The 20,145-nt window shown below is 39.9% G+C and overlaps 1 protein-coding gene across 2 annotated transcripts in view; it reads left to right on the forward strand.

The window, feature by feature from the left end:
• The window catches only part of add3b (adducin 3 (gamma) b), a 25,147-nt gene extending 5,002 nt beyond the window's left edge, over positions 1-20,145 (forward strand). The window contains exons 1-15 of one of the 2 annotated variants that reach the window (XM_005914145.3): positions 414-660; positions 3,371-3,601; positions 4,732-4,876; positions 5,538-5,689; positions 6,923-7,003; positions 8,939-9,088; positions 9,423-9,566; positions 10,752-10,850; positions 11,455-11,628; positions 13,273-13,533; positions 13,745-13,861; positions 14,036-14,125; positions 15,916-16,039; positions 18,184-18,279; positions 18,401-20,145. In XM_005914145.3, the coding sequence (XP_005914207.1) occupies positions 3,401-3,601; positions 4,732-4,876; positions 5,538-5,689; positions 6,923-7,003; positions 8,939-9,088; positions 9,423-9,566; positions 10,752-10,850; positions 11,455-11,628; positions 13,273-13,533; positions 13,745-13,861; positions 14,036-14,125; positions 15,916-16,039; positions 18,184-18,279; positions 18,401-18,651 (2,085 nt within the window). In that variant the 5' untranslated portion in view covers positions 414-660; positions 3,371-3,400 and the 3' untranslated portion in view covers positions 18,652-20,145. Of the gene's footprint in view, positions 1-413; positions 661-3,370; positions 3,602-4,731; positions 4,877-5,537; positions 5,690-6,922; positions 7,004-8,938; positions 9,089-9,422; positions 9,567-10,751; positions 10,851-11,454; positions 11,629-13,272; positions 13,534-13,744; positions 13,862-14,035; positions 14,126-15,915; positions 16,040-18,183; positions 18,280-18,400 lie in introns of those variants that run through there. The other variant, XM_005914146.3, reaches the window with a different exon arrangement.

Raw genomic sequence — 20,145 nt, forward strand, 5'->3', positions numbered from 1 at the left:
GGGGGGCACTTATTCTGGCTTTGAAATATTCTGTTTTTGTATGATTGAGGCATACAGCTTTGATGTAAACCTCCTCGGAGCTGCAGTGGGATCACAGGCGTCTCAGTTATTTATGATATGAAGTGGCAGGAGTTAATGAATCACACACTGAGAGGCAGAGAGCAGGAGAGAAGAGTAATTTAAAAAACACACACAGACACACAAACTTTACTTCAAATCCTCACCAAAAATTATTGCAAGCCTGTAAGATATTCCCTGGGGGGGATTTTAAGAATAAGGTTTATTAAGGAATATTACAGGAAAGCTACAGTGTGGTTGTGAAAAACTAAGCTCTGAGTGGCCATGCTTTTGTCCCGCTCAATACAAACGCTCTAGTGGGTGGATAAGTGAAGTCACATGGTCACTTTTCCTCTTTCCCACACCAACACACCCACACCCTCCTCCATGCAGCCAATCTTCACTCTTCAACTCACTACTTACCCGCAGCGGGCAGCCTGCTGCTTCGTCTGGATACTGTAGCAGCACAAGTTGCAAGCCTGTTTCCCCCCAAAACCATGCATCCGAACTGGGAATAATATCCGCGTGGCTCACCTTTATCCACGTTTCAGGAGATATTCGACATCACGTCGCCCGGAGGTAGTTAGGAGAACTTTGCTTCAGGTAATTTTCAACTTGCAGTAACAGTTTTACTTTTGGGTTCATGTGCTCGCTTTGATTTTTTTTTTCTTCAGCTCGTACCTCTAGCTTTGGCTAATACATCCCCCTCTGCGTTACTTTTCGTTGCAGTAACGGTTAAAAGTTGTAATTTGATGCCACGCATCGAGTGGTTGATTACAGGCTGCCATGAAAACAGCTGTGAGAGTGTTATTTCTGCTTTAGTGGAGTGAAATTGTTGCGTTTCCCGGCCTAATGTGAAGTAGACCTAGCTGTATCTCCCTCCACCCCCACATCAGGTAACACTGCAGCATCAAAGGCGCACGCTGCTTTTCAAAATATCTCATTTGCATGAGGTGACCAGGGCCGGCTGTAGCCTTTGGATTCGGTGCCCCCGCCCCCACTTTTTTTTAACAAAAAAAATGTTTTGGTTGAACGGCCTGCTCTTTTCTCCCAAAACAGCTAAGATTATTATAATTAATTATAAACTCAAATCTACTGCCTGTCTTTACAAAAATGTTTAATTAGTAGATTCATTATTTTAGACTTAACTATGTCTGTGTGCATTTCCAATGCTTCTGGGCTATTTGCTGTCATATTTCAAGTTAGTTACTTTATCAATAGTAAAGTTGCATCCTATGTAGTTATTGGAACTGTCAATAATGATGACTTAAATGTAGGCGGGTACATGACAAGAATGTTTAAATAAAGCTGTATGACTATTTTTGACTTGAATAAACCAGTCACATTTGTATTAACAGTAAAATAAAAATGTCTGGAAGGCAGATGTCAACAGTTGATTGAACAGTAAAGCCGGGGCTCTCTGTGTGACACCTCATTTGTTTGAGGTTAGGAAAAACAGATTTATTTAGTTATTTATGTGTCTTTTAAACAAACAAAGATACCACTGTGGTGTAAATGCCTGCAACTTTCTGCCTGTGGGGACACAAGTACATGCTGTAGGTAACCCTGTGAAAGTTAATAAACTCAGAGGAAAGACACAACTTTAGCTCCTGTTTGTTTTGTTAAATCGAGATTATTGGCAAACCTCTGTAACATCTTACGAACAAGTGCGTGTGCATAACTTTGGAAATTGTAAGTATGTAGATTGGTTCTGTTGCTGAAATCTTATCATCTTATCATAAAGTCTTATCATTTAGATCTCGTCCTGTGGACGAAAAAGGCTGTTCACCGATATCATTCTTTTCATAAACAAGGAGCTTTGAGGCTTCCTCTAATTTGGCTTGAGATTAGTTTGGGCAGTTTGGATTGTAGGCATGCTATCATGCACTGGTTACATGGATGGTTACCTCATGATGGCAGCCGCTGTTTATTCCATCGTCTTGTCAACAGTTCAGGGGATGGAGTTTGTGTTATTGTAGTTAAAAGACTGTTTTTGTTAATAAACTTGTTGCTGTAATCATGATTTAACCAAAAAAAAAAGAAAAAGAAAAGAAAGCCTGGCGTGCCAGTTCCCCCCTGATATTATGCACCCTAGGCAACCACCTAAGCTCTTCATGCCTGGCTCTGCTGCTGGCCATGCTTTATAGCTTCTTGATGAACAGAAGAGTTGAAGCTGTTGCTACTTTCCTCTCACAGTGTATAAATTGGCCTCAGTCTGTGTGGAGAGGAAGGAGATGTTGAAGTTTGGTGCTGAAACCCACTAAGTAACAGAAAACTGGAAATACTGCCTTTCAGTTGTATTTGTCTGCCAACCCATAAGGCTGCAGTTTATATCCATGTCTGTCCGGACTTATACAACATTTGTTGTGAAGAATCTGAAAGAATCCACGATGGTGTCACCAATTTAATATCAACCAAATGTGAAATAGTCACATTGTCTGTTCTTTAGACATGGTGTTGAATAATTGTCTCTGTTAAAAATGCTAATGACACAGTGAAGATGACCTAACTTAACCAAAAACTCCTTTTATCCCTGCACCGCAGCATTTCGCGCCTTTCAGGCTGTTGCGTGCTGTGTCAACCTGACGTGTAGTTACATTTCTCGGGCTGTGCACGTCAGGTTACGTAGAAGGTTACGGCGAACAGTTAAAAGGAGATCCCGGTAACAACACAAGTTACCGAGTGATTTCCTGCTGAAATGAAATTCATGCCTTAGACTTCGAATAACTTGATGGTTAGATAAACTGTCGTTTCTGTCAGCAAACAATAAAACAGTGTTTACCTAAGTGTGAATCAATGGATTGTAAACAATCTGTAAGTATTATTTAGCTGTTTAACTGTAAAGTTGCAACAAATATTTCTAAAACTTTGGTAAGTACTGTTTTGTTATGCAAACTAATGACCAGTTGACATAAACACTATTAATCATTTACTGTTGGCAGTGATTATTACAAAGTGTTGCCAGTGTTCTCTGATAAAACATAATATACCGCTGAGGAATGATAGAGACAGAAATGTTGGTTCTGTGCGTGTTTGTGGGGAAAAGTAAGTAAAATGTACTGATCGCAATAAAACAAAAATGCTATTATATTCACAGTAGCTGTTACTAACTTGTCATTTTTGCAAAGCACCAGCTTTTGTCCTTTCCAAGCAGCACCAGTCACATAACAATAATCGCCTCTCTTTTATCTCCTTCTCTGTAATTACATTAGTCACTATTGCACCCATCCAGCATCTTTTCTGTTAAAACAACATCAGTTGCCTTGACAGCCTGAATGCGAAATGAGCTGTGATGTTTTCTCCTTTCTTCCAGAGGAAGAGTGGGAGGCCTTGCGGTGAGGATATGAGTTTGGTGGATGTGAGGCAGACGGTGGGGTCTCTGACCCTGGCCTTGTCCAGCAACGACTCCAAGGAGCGCTACTTTGACCGCGTGGATGAGAGCGACCCTGAGTATCTCCGGAGCAAGAATATGTCACCGGACCTGAGGCAGGACTTTAACATGATGGAGCAGAAGAAGAGGGTCACCCAGATCCTGCAGAGTCCAGTATGTAGCAAGAGGCTTCATACAAATAGCCTCCTACACACAAGCTTTCACTGTGTATGAGTAATAAACAGAGCTTTAAACCCCAGAGAGATACACTCTACCCTTTACTCAATGCTGATTGTAGTGCATGTATTTTTTACTTGTTTATGTGCACATCATTTAATATACTGCATTCTATTTTAATATGGGTTAGCTTTAGCTTACAGAATTAAGTGTAAATGGTTCTACCATTGTTACTGTCCAGATTATTAATATTATTATTATCATCATTACTTTACAAAGGGGGTTAGTGTTAGTCTGCTTCTTTTTCTGTGTATCAGTGACTCATTTTTAAAGTTAAACTACACTTGGAGGCATTTTTCACTATTTTCCTTAAAATCCTAATTGTAGCACTTCTTGTTGTCCTTAAGCCTATGTCAGTTTATTAGGTACATTTCAGTTAAGTTAATAATAAGACAGCACAGCAAAAACTCAGCCTAAATAATGTAGAGATTCACCCTAGGATATAATTTGCATCATTTAGAGATCTGTTCTATTATGTGATCTGCTCTCGTCGACAAAAGACAGAATAATATAAACACCAGTGCATATAATACACAGTATTGCTTCAGTAAAACATTGATAAAATGGAGGAGACAGCACACAGTCAGTGTAAGTACAGGGATGTGAAATAAGTACACACCAATGAAGTGCATGGAAATAAGACGAGCCCACACTCATCTGTGATTGCATAACCCACCAAACAAGTGGAGCTCATCACATCACCATGGGAACCGTGGTCGGATGAAGCAGAATGCCTGAGCTTAGTTGCAGCTCAGGAGAAAATGATGTCGTTTCAAGATTCACAGGCTACTCTTGACGCAGAAATTGATGGTCGAGTTTAATGCCAGCTCCTTCTTCTAGTGAACCCCCTTTTCACAGATGTACACAAAGAGCTTTTTTTAGTGGTCTGGTGATTTGTGTATAGTTGTTATAAGGAGCATCTGAAAGCTCGCTGTGCTTCCCCACACATCCTGTGAAGGTGTTGGAAGTAGGACAAAGATAGGCTGCGTGTACATGAGTTGCTAGGTTTTAGCTTCTTTGTACCACATCTCCTACTATAAAAAAGTTTTATTTGGTTTTGTTTGCAGGTGTTTAAAGATGAATTAGAAGGTCTGATTCAGGACCAGCTGACTAAGGGCAACAACCCTACAGGTCTCATGGCACTGAGGCAGATTGCTGACCTGGTCATGGCCAGCACCACGGGAGGGGCAGGCCCCTTGACTGCTCCCATCAGTGAGTGGCCTCGTGTGCTCGTGTGTGCATCTGAATGTATCCATTTATGTCCCTTTCGGCCTGTTTGTCATTCAACGTGTATCCTGCGTCGGTGTGCATCAGCCAGACTGAATATCTTCATTGTTGGAGGCTGAATTCCCCAACTCCTGTGACACTCAACAACCCTGAAACAGCATAAAATGCTCAATAGTGCTTTTATTAAGTAACTCTCATGACCAGTCTGAGTAATCAAGTATAGCAGTTTGCAGTGTTCATTATACTGGCCTGACCTTTTACCCCTGTGTTTCAGTGGGAGGTCACAGAGCTGACACTGGGAAGTTATAGTTTTAGACAGTTTAATGATCAAAACTGTAAATGTTTGGAAAATGTAAGAACATGCTTTGAAGTGTTGAGGCAGACCTGCGCCTTTAAAAAGCCAAAGTGGCTATAAAAGTTAATGCCCTGCATCATTAATGGCCTTATATGGTATTACATCCCCAAAATACCCTCAGATACACTTTGGGAATTCTGAGTAGGGCCCTTTTTTTTCAATCTTCAGCTGAGGAGACTCATGTTCCCCGGGATGTTTGACTTTACATACTGTGGAAACAAATCATGTAAACATGCTTGTACATTTTTCGGATGCACTGCAATGTACTGATGATGTTATGTGCTGTGGCAGGCATCGGGATGGTGACCCCAGTCAATGACTTGTATGGCGTAGAGTCTCCCTCCTTTGCCAAAGGGGAGAAACAGAGTCGCTGCAAGCTGGCCAGCCTCTACAGGCTCGTTGACCTCTTCAGCTGGGCTCGCTTTACAAGCTCTTACATTACTGTGAGTACAACTTCACAATCATGCTCCAGTGCACACCTGCTTATGTATGCAGCACGAGGTTTGTGTTTCTTTATGTGTTCCTTGTTCTCTGGCACCTGGAAGGCTTAAAGGGGAATACCACTTTATTTTCAGAAACTATATATTATTTATGGCATAGAAAAGTAAGGTTTGTGAATATGAAGCAAGAATTCACAACCATACATCTGATGTACACCTTGGAGAACATCAGAATGTTAGGTTCTGATATTCCCCAAAGACAAAGCAAAGACAGACACATTTTTGAGTTTTTCTAAGTTAAAAAAAAGCTTTTGTCTGTGGTTCAGAGTTTCTTTACCCTTGACTTGGGAAAATGTGTCTTCCTTCTCTTAGACAGTGTTAACCCCTCTTGAAAAGAAAAAAAAACATTGTAAATGTAGAGATTTCATTCCTCATGGCAGCAGCAGTGGTGGTTGGTTTTTGTTTTTTTTTTACTTAGACAAATGTTTAAAAATGCTGCCTCAAAGCTTTTACATCAGTTAATTTATATTAAAGGATAGTCACAGGATATGCAGTGTATAAAGCCTCCGTCACATGGGCCTGGTCACCAGTGGACAATGCTTTTCCAACCATCAGTTGCTAGGAAAAAATGTGTATTCCCCAACGGTTTGGAAAAGGCTGCTGAGGTTTGCTGGCAGTAGGTAGGTGAGACTGGTTGCAAAGAGTCGTATGGTGCTACATAAAAAAACCATTGTCACCTATAGTTTGTATGGAAGATGATGATTTGACTGCCCAGCCACTCAGTGAGCAGTGGCGAAACCGAAAAGTGTGATAAATACAAAGGTGAAGCACCCTCTTTGTGACTGATTTCACCCAGTAACAGCCAGCAAGCACTTACCAACCAGCTGGGGAATACACATTCTTACCTGGCAACTTGAGGTTGCCAAGCGGTCAATGATTTGTATCACCTGGGCTTTATCTCACACTGCTAACATTTATCTGCAAAACAAAACCAAAGCAATTTTTAAGCATTTTCTGCCAGTGAGTTTGAAATATTCCAAAGAGTAATGAAACCAGAAAGGGCAGCCACATTGATGCTAGATGAAGATACATGTAGACTATATAAAAACAGACATGGCTCTTTTTGGGACTCTTGTTCTGAAGCCCCTGTTTTGCATTTAAGCCACTGTCCTCTTGATTTTTGTACATCAAACTTGAGCTTTTCGCCACTTTACTCATGTGTTCATTTTGTCATAGGTACGTGTCAGTAAAGAGCAGGACCACATTCTCATCAGTCCACGAGGTCTTTCTTTTGCTGAAGTGACGGCAGCAAATTTGGTAAGGAAAGTAGTTGAGTGTGTTATTTTTAGTTGGGAATATAGTTTTAGTACTACAGATGGCAGTTTATTTGGCCAATTCTGATTCCCATTTATTTGTAATACCAGTTTCTGTTGATTTCGATTTTCTTTCTGAGAACTAACTAAAAGCATATACAGACAAAAAAGTAACTTTTCATTAACGCCAAATATTATTTTCATGATTAAAAGAAATGATTAAACTTTACAATTTGCCTCAAACTATAAGTTTCAGGATCTTATTTAGAACAAGTGAAAATAAAGTGCTTTGCTACTGGAAAGCGGGACAAATAGTTAACTGAAAATTAGTTGCTGCTCACTCACCTTTACCATATACGTATTTTGCCTTCCAAACAAAAGCAGTTGCATCAGCTTCATATAACAAAACAAACATCCGGTACCTAAATCGTTTCTAGTATTCCAGTATTTTATTGTTGGGTCTCTACCTTAAAATATAAAACGCCTTGAGGCAACTGCAGTAAAACTGTACTGAATTAGCAGGATATTGACTATTTTCTTTTGTTCACTTATCTCCATTTTCCTCACAAATGCTTTGATCTGTTGCTCACGCCAGGCTGAGATCTGATTAGCTTTAGCTTTAGCCACTTGGCCTTTGTTAGCTTCTTTAAAATGTCCATGTTCAGCTGGGTGAAAATGATTTAAGTGCCTCATTAAGACCAACCGTGGTTTATTTTGGTGAACCTTGTGTCTTCACTCACAGTGATGTGTTTCCACACTAACATCATTTTAGTGTGTGGCTGTGAGTGTGCTGCATGTTGTATATGCATGAAACGGACCAGTTTGTAATTGAACATATGGTAGGCTGACCGGCTTTTCACTGGTCAATACGTACATCTCTATTTACGACATGTACCTGGCAACAGATGTGAATTAATAATGATTGGACTGAATGTAAATTACACAAAATCATTCTGCAGTCACAAGAAAGGGCATTCACACACTCCTCCTGCAGCTGACAGGTGAACAGGTACCACCCCAATAATGTGACCAGCCGTAAAGTTTTACAAAATGATTTTAAGCAGATACACAGACGCTTTAAACATCAGAAATCACACAGTTAACAACAGCATAAAATCTGTGTTTGTGTTCTGTTATGACTGGAAGGGTCAGTCAGCTGTAAATTTACATTATTGCCAGTTGGCTCGTTCTCTTTCATGCAGTGGTCTTACACTTCCTGACAGCTGACGCACTCTAAAAGCATACGTTTTTCCTTAATGTTAGCTTTTGGTTTTTGCAGTTGTCATTCTAAAAATTTAAAAATCGTCACGAGCTCAGATCCTAATAGGATTTTTATTTGATTTACTTAAAGTAAACCAGTGTTAAATGAAGTCAAGTTCATTAAAAATGAATCCGAAACCAGTCGTAGTCTTGGGGAAATTTGTTAATTTAATTAACTGTTTGATTTTGAGACAATGGCATATCAAAGAAAGGATATGAAAAGTATCCGACACACAAGTGTGGTTCTGTGCTGTTTGCTGTCATCCACCTCACACTGTTTCACTGCTCGACAGGTTACAGAAGTAGTCATATTGCCCCCGCAAAAATAAAGGAAAGAAAAACAACACTGCATATTCTAAACTATTAAAAGAAATGCACTTCTAAGGAGAAGAAAACATTCTGCTAGACCTTAAGCATGCACACAATGTGTACTTGTAATTAACAATTGTAAACATGACCTTGTTTAGACACAAACTCCACAGGGTACCTTTAATGGTTCAGTCACGCTGCAGGCAATTATTACCTTAAGGTTTATAGTGTTATAAAAAAAAAAAGCAAACCAGAGTTGGGTATTCTTTTAAAGTACTACACCTACAACTACTGCTGACAATACTAAACAGCCAGCTCCCATTTCTCACAAATCTCTGCTTGTTGTTTGTTTGTTTTCTCCAATATTTAGGTGAAGGTCAACATAATTGGTGAGGTTGTAGACCAGGGTTCTACTGATCTGGGCATCGACCAGTTTGGATTTGCTCCCCATTCTGCCATTTATTCAATGCGCCCTGATGTGAGATGCATCATCCATGCACACACCGCAGTTACAGCCGCTGTAAGTACGCTCGGGGCAAATATTAAATGAGCTTCATTTTAATCAAAGCTGCTGCTAAATACTACTTTGGTATCACACGAAGAAGGCTGAGTTAAAGGCAGCCCCCTGCATGTCTAGTTATTTTAGATGCTGGCAGTCTGTAATGCAGTTTCTGTTCTCTCTCTCGTTTTTCTTTTTTTTCTTTTTTTTTTTTAAACCATTTTCTTTGAAGCTTTGTTATAAAATGCACAGCACATGATGTGTGCACCATTTTATTTGTGCCCGACAGCGAAAAAGGCGCCTCTGTTTATGCTGGTGTGTCACACGCTTAGTTGTTTTTATCCCATGCTAACAGGTGTCCTCGATGAAATGTGGAATCTTGCCCATTTCCCAAGAGGCTTTGCTTCTGGGAGACGTGAGGTGCTTTGGTTACCATGGCAGCCTGGATGATAAAGAGACAAAGGTGGAGTTTCAGAAAGCTCTGGGCCCGACTGCCAAGGTACTGTCAAAGCAAGGCACTCCATTAGTGGCAAGCTCACGTTCACGTGGGACAGAGTGGGCTTATTATGTTGTACTGTATGCACATGTGCTGGGGGTATTTGTACCACTGGTTGGTAACTGTAAATAGCTGAGTACACTAAAATATTTAGTTTGTTTAGATATGGAGTGTAGGTACAACAAATAGTCTTAAGCAGTTTGTTTAGCGTGTTTACCCATTTTAATAATAAATAAATAAAATAATAAAAATTAATAAATATTAGAACCACCTATTTAGGGACTACTCTGACATTTAAAGTAAAGTTAGATGAGACGATACCGCTCTCATGTCTGCCACGCAATCATTGCAAGCAGATGAGCAAATTTAAAGAGGTAGAGGCTGCTTAAACCAGCCGATCTAAGATTGTTCCAGGGCTCCCAGCCCAGAAATAGTCTGGTCTACCAAAGTGTTTTTCCTTGAAGCCTGCTTATTTATTCTTTTTTTCACCCCCAGTGGTAGTCCCATATATTTAGACTATGCTGAAAACTACAGCTCTGTGACTCATTTTTATTTATTTCTTTATTTTGGATCTCTGATAGCTGAAGAATGCTGCATATCACTGCCATTTTTTCACCCACCATCTAGAGTTAGGCAGTTTTATAAATATATCACCAAATGTTAAATCATTACTCAAAAACAACACAAACTGAATCGTCACCACCAGCTTCTTAATGTGCTGAACAATGACTACAAAGAGAGAAAGTTAGAAATGCTTTAATATCCTTGTCTGTACCAGATGGCATCCCTGGATTGCCACAATATTAGTGTGAAATGTAATGCTGAGAGCAATATTTGACTTGGGTCGACCAGCTAAGCAGCAGTCACAACATATTAATACTGCAGATATCTCATATATTAGTAACAAAAGAGCCATAATGTGCATGAACGTAAACTCTAAAAGGGCAAAAAGAAGCTTTAATAGGCAGATTTGTTACTGTTGGACAGAACGAGGCTACTGTACTGCAGTCGTTATTTTATTTTAGCTGTAGCCTTGTATGGAACAGACAAATGTGAGAATGTCATTGAGCTTCTGATCTAATAAATGCATTCTTAAAAGAAATGTCTAATTAAACTTTTAATCATAGCCATATATTTTTCATTAATGCACATTCAGGATGTACTAATGTGGCAGTTTGTGTTTTTCAGCTGATGATCCTGAGGAATCACGGGCTTCTGGCTTTGGGAGAAACAGTAGAAGAAGCTTTCCACTATATGTACCACTCACAGCTCGCCTGTGAGATCCAGGTATAAAAATCGTTATTCTTGATCCTACCTGCCCTTGGTAATGGAGTGTAATTGCGCCATTCCGGTCAAAGCAATTGGTTAACTTCGATGTGGCCTTTCTTCACACTTCATAAGTCAGTTTTATGCGTGTGAGTCACTGATATTATTTTCCAGCTTTTATTTGTTGAAATGTTTTTCCCCTCTGTCTACAAATGAGTCAGACACATAAAACAGAGCAGTGCCTGAAATGGAGGCAAAGCTAATATCAAGCGTGCTGCTTGCTTGAGTAAAGCTGATTCAAATATGTGTCAGTGATCTCTGTTTACAGACAGGTAGAACCCCGCAGTGTTCCTGAAACACTCCTGTTGCTTTGTGCAAGAGATCCTTTTGCAGCGATTTTTTTTGTTTTCTCGACTCTGTTGGTTTTTCCGTCGTTTTTGACGTGTTCAGAGTTCACCTCACTTGCAATTGTTTAATTATATAATTCTATGATGGATTGTTTTGAAATTAAAATGATGTGTCTCAGAAAAGAAAGTTTTAGAATTAATCTCCAATTTTTATGAGTGAAATCCTCAGTGAAAATTGTATTAACACAATCTTCGATGGTACAAATGGCTTTGTTTAGGTGAACGCTATGAGATGTTCAGGCGGCGCGGACAACCTCGTTCTCCTGGACAGGGATAAGTTTAAGCCCCTGACCCAGGGAGTGGCCGCTGCCGGTGTCGTCATAGACAACGAGGTCAAGTGGAAAATAGGCGAGGCAGAGTTCGAGTCTCTTATGAGGATGCTAGACAACCTGGTGAGTGAACCCTGACCTGTGCCTTTTACCCACGATGCTTTGAGTTTCCTGTCTCACATGCTTCCTCGGGAAGTTGCTGACTAGAGGACACAATGAAACTTCATGTGTTTTTTTGTTTATCTAATCTTAAATGGATTTTTTTGTAATTGACTCATATTGTTTTCTGATATTTGCAGATTTCATTTCCTAATATTCAGGATACTGTTGTTCTAGCTGTGAGAACAGAACTCCTTCTGCTGGGCTTTGTAAAAGCATACACCCTGATTTTTATTTATTTTTTTAAGCCTCGCTGATAATGCCCAGGCCCTGACATGTTTTGTGGACACAGAAGATGTCAGACTGTCTGCTCGAGTCGCCTTCCTGCTAACAGCTCCGGCTGGAACAGACTGCAGCTGTGTTAGCTCTGTGTGATCAGAGATCGCCCACCCTCTCAAACATAGCTTCCAGATGGTGAGCCGTGCTGCGGGCAGTTACAGCCACACGGACCACACAGCCACTTAGTGCAATAACTCCCGTGTACTCAATTTGGAAATAGGATTTGGCATTTTCTTCCAGACTGTTGAGTATACCACGGGGCGAAAATGCCAGCGCAGTCGTTGCAACTGCACGCCTGACCTTCCCTGACAGAGGGTGGAGTTTGATTGTTGCCGTGTCAGAGATGATTCCCAAACAAAGACAACAAAAAAGCTGAGCTGCGCTAAAGGTCACAGCTAATGATGAAGGAATGGTATCTGACAGAAGGTGATTTAGAAATTGCATTGCATGGTTTTAAAAACGATTTAAAAAGAAAAATGCTCAAAGGAAAGGCTTCTCTAAACCAAGCAATGAGATGGAAAGGTGAAACAGATTAGGGGTGTGGATGAGGAGTTGGCCTTTTAAAGTACCTGCTTAATTAAAAATATCCTCCTATCTGTCCGTTCACCTTTTCATTATATTAGATTCTGTCACACATGTTGGCAATAGTTACTGTAGCTCTTGCACTCCTTTGTACAGTTTGTGCAGAAATTTATGATGATGAATGCTACGACTGATACGCCCTGAATTGTATTTGTTTACTGTGTTTCAGTCACACTTAAAGCATTTGGAAACTGAGCTTTAGTTTCCACTGAACGGCTCTGTGAAAAATGGCTTGCTGGCACTGCGACGATCAAAGCTCAATGCAGAGGGGATTTTTATTTTTTATTTATTTTTTGTGGCAAACTTGTCAAATTGCCTGTGCAGAAATGCCAGTTTTGATTGTTTTTAATGTAGCGTTACACTGCTTTTCTTCAGACCACACTTTTCTACATACTGCAAGGACCCATCACTAGTTTTCTAGTTGTCTCTCTCCGTCTTTGATGTATTGTTAACAACACACTCCTTCAAACCAAAGTTGTGTCTTCTCCCTTTCAAACTGGAGGCGTCTGCAAAAATGCTGTTTGTATATATTGCGTTTAAATATTTAAAAGTATTGTGTAAGTGGATTCTGGGTGGCCTGTGAATCATTTGAATTGTGGGGGGTTTGGGGTTTTGGGTTAATATTTCTTATTTATCCCATGAGCAGAGAAGAATAGTGCAAAATATTTCAAAGACTTTAACTTCTGGCAAAGGGAAACTCTCGGTGCGTGTGCCGTAATAATATTTTCTCCTTGTGTAACGTGCTAGGGATACAGAACGGGCCATTCTTACCGGAACCCCATTGTCCGTGAAAAACCCCGGTCTAAGAATGACGTCGAAATCCCCGCCACAGTGTCGGCTATGCCGCCAGAAGACTGTGAGCTTGGCCTGCGGAGCCCCTTCAAGTTTATGGCGCAGAAACAACAGAGAGAAAGGACTCGGTGGCTTAATTCACCCAACAGCTACTTGAAGGTCAATGTTCCTGAACAGTCACCCAGCGGGGACGTGAGCCCGAGGACAAAAACCATGGTGTGTTGATTTTATTGTCAAAGTATAAGAGGGAATGAAACGATTTGATCCTATCGGCTTTGGTGTCCTGAGCAAGCTCGTCTTTTGAGGTGCCCATTTTTATCTGTGTTAGCCTGCCCTCTTGTGGCAAGTTTTTTAAATGCACTTTTTTTATATTCTGAATTCTTGCTATTAATCTATGTGTGTGTTTGCTTCATTTAAATTCTCTCAGTGGATGAAGTCCTCGCAGCCAGGCTACAGCGTTGGCACCCCAATAAAGATTGAAGACCCTAACCAGTTTGTCCCACTCAACACTGACCCCACTGAGGTTTTGGATAAGAGGAACCGGGTCAGTTGAAAAATGATCACATTTTCCACAAGATTGGCCCCAGATGTTACAAACCTGGGCGGTAGAAATGCACAAAGATTGGAACAGCGACACTGTCATTTGAATGTCAGTCATAGCATCTAATAACCAAAATCCTATAAAGCTGAGATTCCTTTGTTGAATATGTTTGTTCAGATAAAAGAGCAACACAGAGGTGACCAGATGACCCCGGGACCTAAATCTCAGTTACTGGCAGGCATTGTTGTGGACACCATACCAGGACCAGTAAGTTTATGTATCATTTGTAAAAAAAAAAATTGCAACATTAGCAGCCGGATTTCATGATGCAGTGTGTGTTATGGTATTTTAGTGTTTTCTCCATTTGCCTAAGCACGTCTGAAAATAACGCACAACTCAACCCACATACTAAATTGCTGCTCAACTCATGAAGACATTTTTCTTACAAATGTGTCTTTCCAACAGACAGGATTTATTGCTAACAATCATTGTTAAAACAAAGATAATTAACTAAACACAAATTTGTGGCCTTGGAGTGAAGTCCATATACAAGGTCTAACATTAGATTATAGCTTGTTGTTTACACACCTATGTTTCTTAAACCGTTCAGTTACGAGTTGGTGATCCAGGAATTTTGAATCAGTCATCTCTCCAAATTAGTATCAGGTGTAGTGCCTGTGGTCTTACTTAGTTTAAACAGTGTTTCAGACTGCAACACACACAGCAGCATTGTTCATCAGGATCATGTGACACGACTAAAACAAGAGTTGTTCAGGAATGGTTTGAGGAATTTGAGTCCATTGATCTACAGATCTTTCAGCTTTGGAGGCTGATAAATGTCAAGATTACAAAAAAAATATGTAGCCAAAAAGCCCGAACACACAGAAGTAAATGAATAGCACACTAAAATATTCTGTCTGTCGTGTTCATTGAAATTTGAAAAAGGTCACACATTCTTGTAGATTTTGATTGCGGAGGTTAACGCAGTGTTTACATTTATTTCCTTATGAAAGCAACCAAAAATGCAAATATAAAGAGGAACTATATGCGTAAGATTTTTAATTATGTAGATTGTGCCAATTAAACACATGTAGCAACAGTCATGATCCTTCCATAAATCCTAATTGGAACACCTTCACAAAAAGACTGTGATTATGTGTTATTTTATTTTGTAAGTAAATAAAATATAATGCAAAGAAAGTTTCTAGCTATAAACATGCAAAGAATTTGAAGATTTTACCATCTGTGGTACGCGATAGGATTAAAAGATTCAGGAAATCCACAGAAATCTCTGCATGCTAGCAGCAGTGCTGAAAGCCAGTAATAAATCATCTTGATCTTTACAACCTCAGGCAGTAGTGTAGTGGAAACGAGTGCACGGGCTTAGGAGCACATCAGAAAACCACTCCGTTGCATTCAGAAATGGAAGCTGAATGGAGTTGGTGCAACTTGCTCATGTGAAGGCACCATTAATAATGAATGATATTTGGGTTTTAGAGCAACATGTACTGCTATCCAGATGCTGCATTTGGTTTTTTTTTTTGTTTCATAAGGGACGCCTTTCCTTATTTAAGCAAGAGATTTCTGAGCGTGTGATATCAGCGTGGCTCCATCATGAAAGGGTCTGGGTGCTAAACAGCCATGTCTGCAGTTCAGTCGGTTACCAGTTGAACATTTGTCACTTAACGAAAAAACAAAGTAGAAAAAAGAAGTCCTTCTATATTGGAGCAGCTGAAATCCTTCACCATGTAAGAAGGGGGGTGGGGGGAGGTGTTGTGCTTTGATAACTGTACAACAGTTTGTCAGAGCTCAAATGTTTACAGACGGTTTTAAAAGAAGAGGTGATGCAACACTGTGGTAAACATTCCCCTGACCCATTTTTGCTTTTAAGAAAAGGAGTTACCATTATTACATTTATAAAGCCCCAATATATTAAAAAAAAATAAATAAGTTTTTACTTTCAACATTTGACATTCAACAAACTGTTTCAACCTTTTGGAAATAATATTGTGCATCAGCTGACTGCAACGGCATCTTATGTTTTCCCGTGTCTTTAGGCTTTCATCATTGAGGATGAAGAGCAGACCCGCTCTCTTCCTCCCAATCCTTTCAATGATCTCACAGAGAAGGCGCTGGAAGAATACAAGAGCATGGTAGAAAGAAAGCAGCAAGGCCAAGAAGGTACTGTTCCCTATCCTGTATACATTAGTCAGACGCTTTACTGAGTTTGCTGTGGTTATTGTTGCCACACAAGAATTGTGCCATTAGGTTACGCTCAAGGCAGTTAATTAGCGCCAGCTTGTCCTGGGTGGAGGAAAGTTTGTACAGGAGGAAAGTTTCCTACTACTTCCTACTGGTGAGAGATGAGCTGTAGAGACACTCGCCGTGTCAAACTCCTTTTGTCTCATTGTGACTGTAAACGAAGGGAAATCTGTGTATAGGAAGGAAACATCTGTGCAACTGTGCATCAAAGTAACTCCTTTGTTATTCTCCATCACAGAAATGCTTTACTATTGGAACATGTGAGCTAAGAAACCTATGGAACAAAGTTGTTAAAATGTGCTTGTGTTCAATACTTTTAGTTTGCATTTTGCATGCTGGCAGCATGAGTGTAGTGAGGTTTTTGGTAGAGTTGGGGATGTAAGTATTTGGTATACATGGTTAAGCAATGCTATGGCATAAACATGTATGGTTGCCAGTAGAACTGGGCCACTAGTGTTTAATGATGATGTAACTGCTGATAGAAGCGGCAGGATGACTTCTGAAGTGTACAGGGCTGAACTCTCTGCTTAGATTCAGCCAAATGCTGTAAAACTAATCGAAGCGTGCTTCACAGTGCAAATGGATAACGACCCATAGCATACTGCAAAAGCAACCCGAGAGTTTATATAGGTAAAGAAATGAGATATTCTTCAATGGCCGAGTCAGCCAGCTGATATAAACTAAATAGGGCGTGCTTTTCAGTTACTGAAGACCAAGCTGAATGCAGAAAGACCCACAAACAAGGAGCAACTGAACGTGGTTGCAGTGAGGCCCTGGCAGAGCATCTCAAGGGAGAAAACACAGGATTTAGTGATGTCCACGAGATCTAGACTTCGGGCAGTCATTGACTGCACACGAGTTTCATCATTGGTTTGTCCAATTATGTTTGACCCGTATTGTGTATAAAAATGATGGCAATTTTCAAACAGTTAATGCAATACTTTAGTTAAACCCCTTGCCTTAAAGGTCAAAGTCTGCAATTAAATCACATACTGAATGTTTGAATTAAAATCCACTTGGGTAGTATACGGAAACAAAATTACAAAGGTTTTGTCAGTGCCTAAATAATTATGGGAATGCTGGAATGCTATCTGGTCAATCTCAACATTGACCAGACAGAAAAAGGACATCTCCTAACCTTTAAGCTTGTGCTACCATAAGATTTTACAAACACTTTTCATGGTAGATATTAGTGGCGTCCCTGCTAATTCCTAACACAGTTGAAAATGATGACCAATCAGGTGCACTGTTCATACCTTTGTATGTGGAAAGAGGGGTAGAGCTAGTTGCTTTTAAAAATACTACAGAGGAAGGATACAAATATTATCTGGGCTAGTAATATGGCGTAACTGTCGTTAAAGGTAAAACCAGTATAACCAGTCATGGTGGTAGAAAACAAAACAAATATTGCAAGATATTTGAGCGGTCCCCAGGGCGTTATCCATCACTAGAAACAGCTGTGGTGATGAGGAAGGAGAGCCCAAACAGAAAAGATAAAGTCATAACAGGTATAATAGCTTACTTTTATAACTGATGCGGTCTGATCAAGAAGTCAGTGTGGTTTTCTGCCTCATTGATTCCACAGCCTCAACATCCACACAGTACAGTAAAGCCTGGTATTAGATATTTCAAGTTTTCAAACTAAAACTGGGTCGGCAGCATTTCCAAAAGTCTCTCTTTTTGGTTTCCTAAAACGTGGGAATGTTGTGGACATCGAGATGTTGCTAAAGTAAATGATATTAGTGTAGATGTGCTTTTGATCTTGGCTCTGGATGCATAAAGGGAAGTCTGAAGAGTGCAGTGCTGTTGTCAGTTATACATCCATACCTTCTTTGCTGTAAGATTGCAAAATGTGTGCTGCCGGGGAAAATTTCTAATGATTGATTCCTGGGACATTTGTTCCAACATTCCCGTTCTCCCTCTGAATGAATTGTGTAACCCTGTTAGCTGTTTGTAGAGTGCCGACATCAGCTTGGGATTTTATTTGTTCATATAATAGCCTAAGCTGACTCATACCTGCTTTGTTAGATGACTGACCCCTATGAGCTTCAATCCTTTTACAGAAGATGATGATGCCACTGATGCAGATGAGATGACCACATTTGATGGCTCGACTATCTCCCTCTCCCTCTCTCCCATAATGACGCCAGCTAAACAAGGTAATTAGCAAGTGAATGGGTGTTTCAGTTAGTGAAAAAGGACAAGAAATGCCTCAAATGAAATGGATAATTTAACGTGTTTTTATTCGCATCCCTCTCCGTTGGCTTCATCTCGTGACAGACACAATACCCAATGGGAAAGACCACTTGGCAGAGATGGAGGAGGATCTGAGCATCGAGGTATCCAAGCTGAGCGTGAGCACTTCAGAAACGGTGGAAATCTCCATAACAACGAAGGAAAAGACGGGGGAGCCTCAGACCCCGGAGAGCCAAACCAAGTCTCCCAAGAAAAAGAAAAAGAAGTTCCGCACACCTTCATTCTTGAAGAAGAGCAAGAAAAAGAAGGAGGAGAAAGAGAAACTAGAAGCATGAGCGAATGAACCCGAAAAGCAATGAAAACGTCTGAATTGCCTTCCTAATTTTCAGTTTGTTGAAGGGAAGTGAAATAAGCCCCCCAGGACATTGTTGTATTTGAACACCCAGTTCCCCACATTCACAGCTATTATTCAATGTGAAAGTTTTTCAGAGATGTGCCAGTAGATGGTAATGCGGAAGGTTTAATTTCCTGTGAGATTTCATTTGACCACTGAGGGCTCAGCGGAGTTTCATCAAATCAAAATGCAATGCAGGACTGTTTTTGTTTTGGTTCTTTGTTCTCACCCATATTTTTTAACGGGTTTTAGAAATGGGTATCAGAGGAGACGGGGGTGACTCAGAGCCCTGGAGAGCCAAACGCAGGCCAAAGCTTTGAAGTTAATGCATCCGATCGGACGTGTTACATATTTGTGAATTTTTTTTCCCCCCCTTTTTGCACAAGTTCATTGTTGAATGTATACTGACAGCTAAGAAAATTGTTTAGCAATTTAAAAAAAAATGTAACTTCCATACCAGTAGTGTAACAGCGGCTGAAGATATTCAAATTATATGACGGTTAGACTTATAAGAAGTACGAGTTGTAACTGAACATAGTCATAGTTCTACTACCTTGTAATAATATATGTCGGTTTATATTATAGGTATTAACATTATAGTGTTTGAGAGATGATTTCTTTGTCTATTTACATACTAACTCTTATACTTAACACGCAGTGATTGATAATTCAGTAATAATTCATGTCGTTTTTAACACGTGATATTGTTCCCATGGTTGCTGCTTTATTGTAATTGTGACAAGGAATTGACTGTGACTATCAGAAAGAGCTCAGCAAAGCGAGGATTGCCGCACGTTGTTTAGGAGTGACAAAGAGTGACTTTTTACAGAACTGACGGGGAAATCGCTTCATTGGATGAAAGTGGCACGTCTGCGCTGCAGAAAGTGAAATGAATGTGACGGATGCTGATGGCAGATTTTGGCTAAGTAGTCGGCTGATGGAAAGCTTTTCTTTGTAGCCACTGTTAGTTTGATATAAAGTATATTAGAGGGCCATATATTTACATCCCAGTCAATAATGTGAATGATTTGTTTAAACCCAAAGGGAGTGAATTCTTTGCCTTTGTAAATAGTTTTCTTTTTTCTTTTTTTTGTGAAGTTCTTTTGTTACGCTAAACCAAATGTTAAACAATGAAATATAGAGATGTGACAGTACAATCAAATAACAATATTTTAACACTTCCTCTGTTGTTTTTGGGGGTTTTTACCCACCTTAATTAAGCTCCTTATTTACTGAACATGCAGAGCGCTTTGTGTTTACAAACTGTATTACTTGTGTAATTAGTGTGCTTAATGCTGTTCTTCCTCTGTTATTTACATTGCTGTTTGTATCACCTTTTTTTTTTTTCTTCAGTCACCTTGCTTCAAAGTCAGCCTTTTAACAATGCCTTGATTTAATGACCTGATTTAATAAAAGCTGGGATATGTTTCCATAA

This window comes from Haplochromis burtoni, unplaced genomic scaffold, assembly GCF_018398535.1.
Source record: "Haplochromis burtoni strain Fernald_Lab_line unplaced genomic scaffold, NCSU_Asbu1 Contig_7, whole genome shotgun sequence".
Classification (NCBI taxonomy): Eukaryota; Metazoa; Chordata; class Actinopteri; order Cichliformes; family Cichlidae; genus Haplochromis; species Haplochromis burtoni.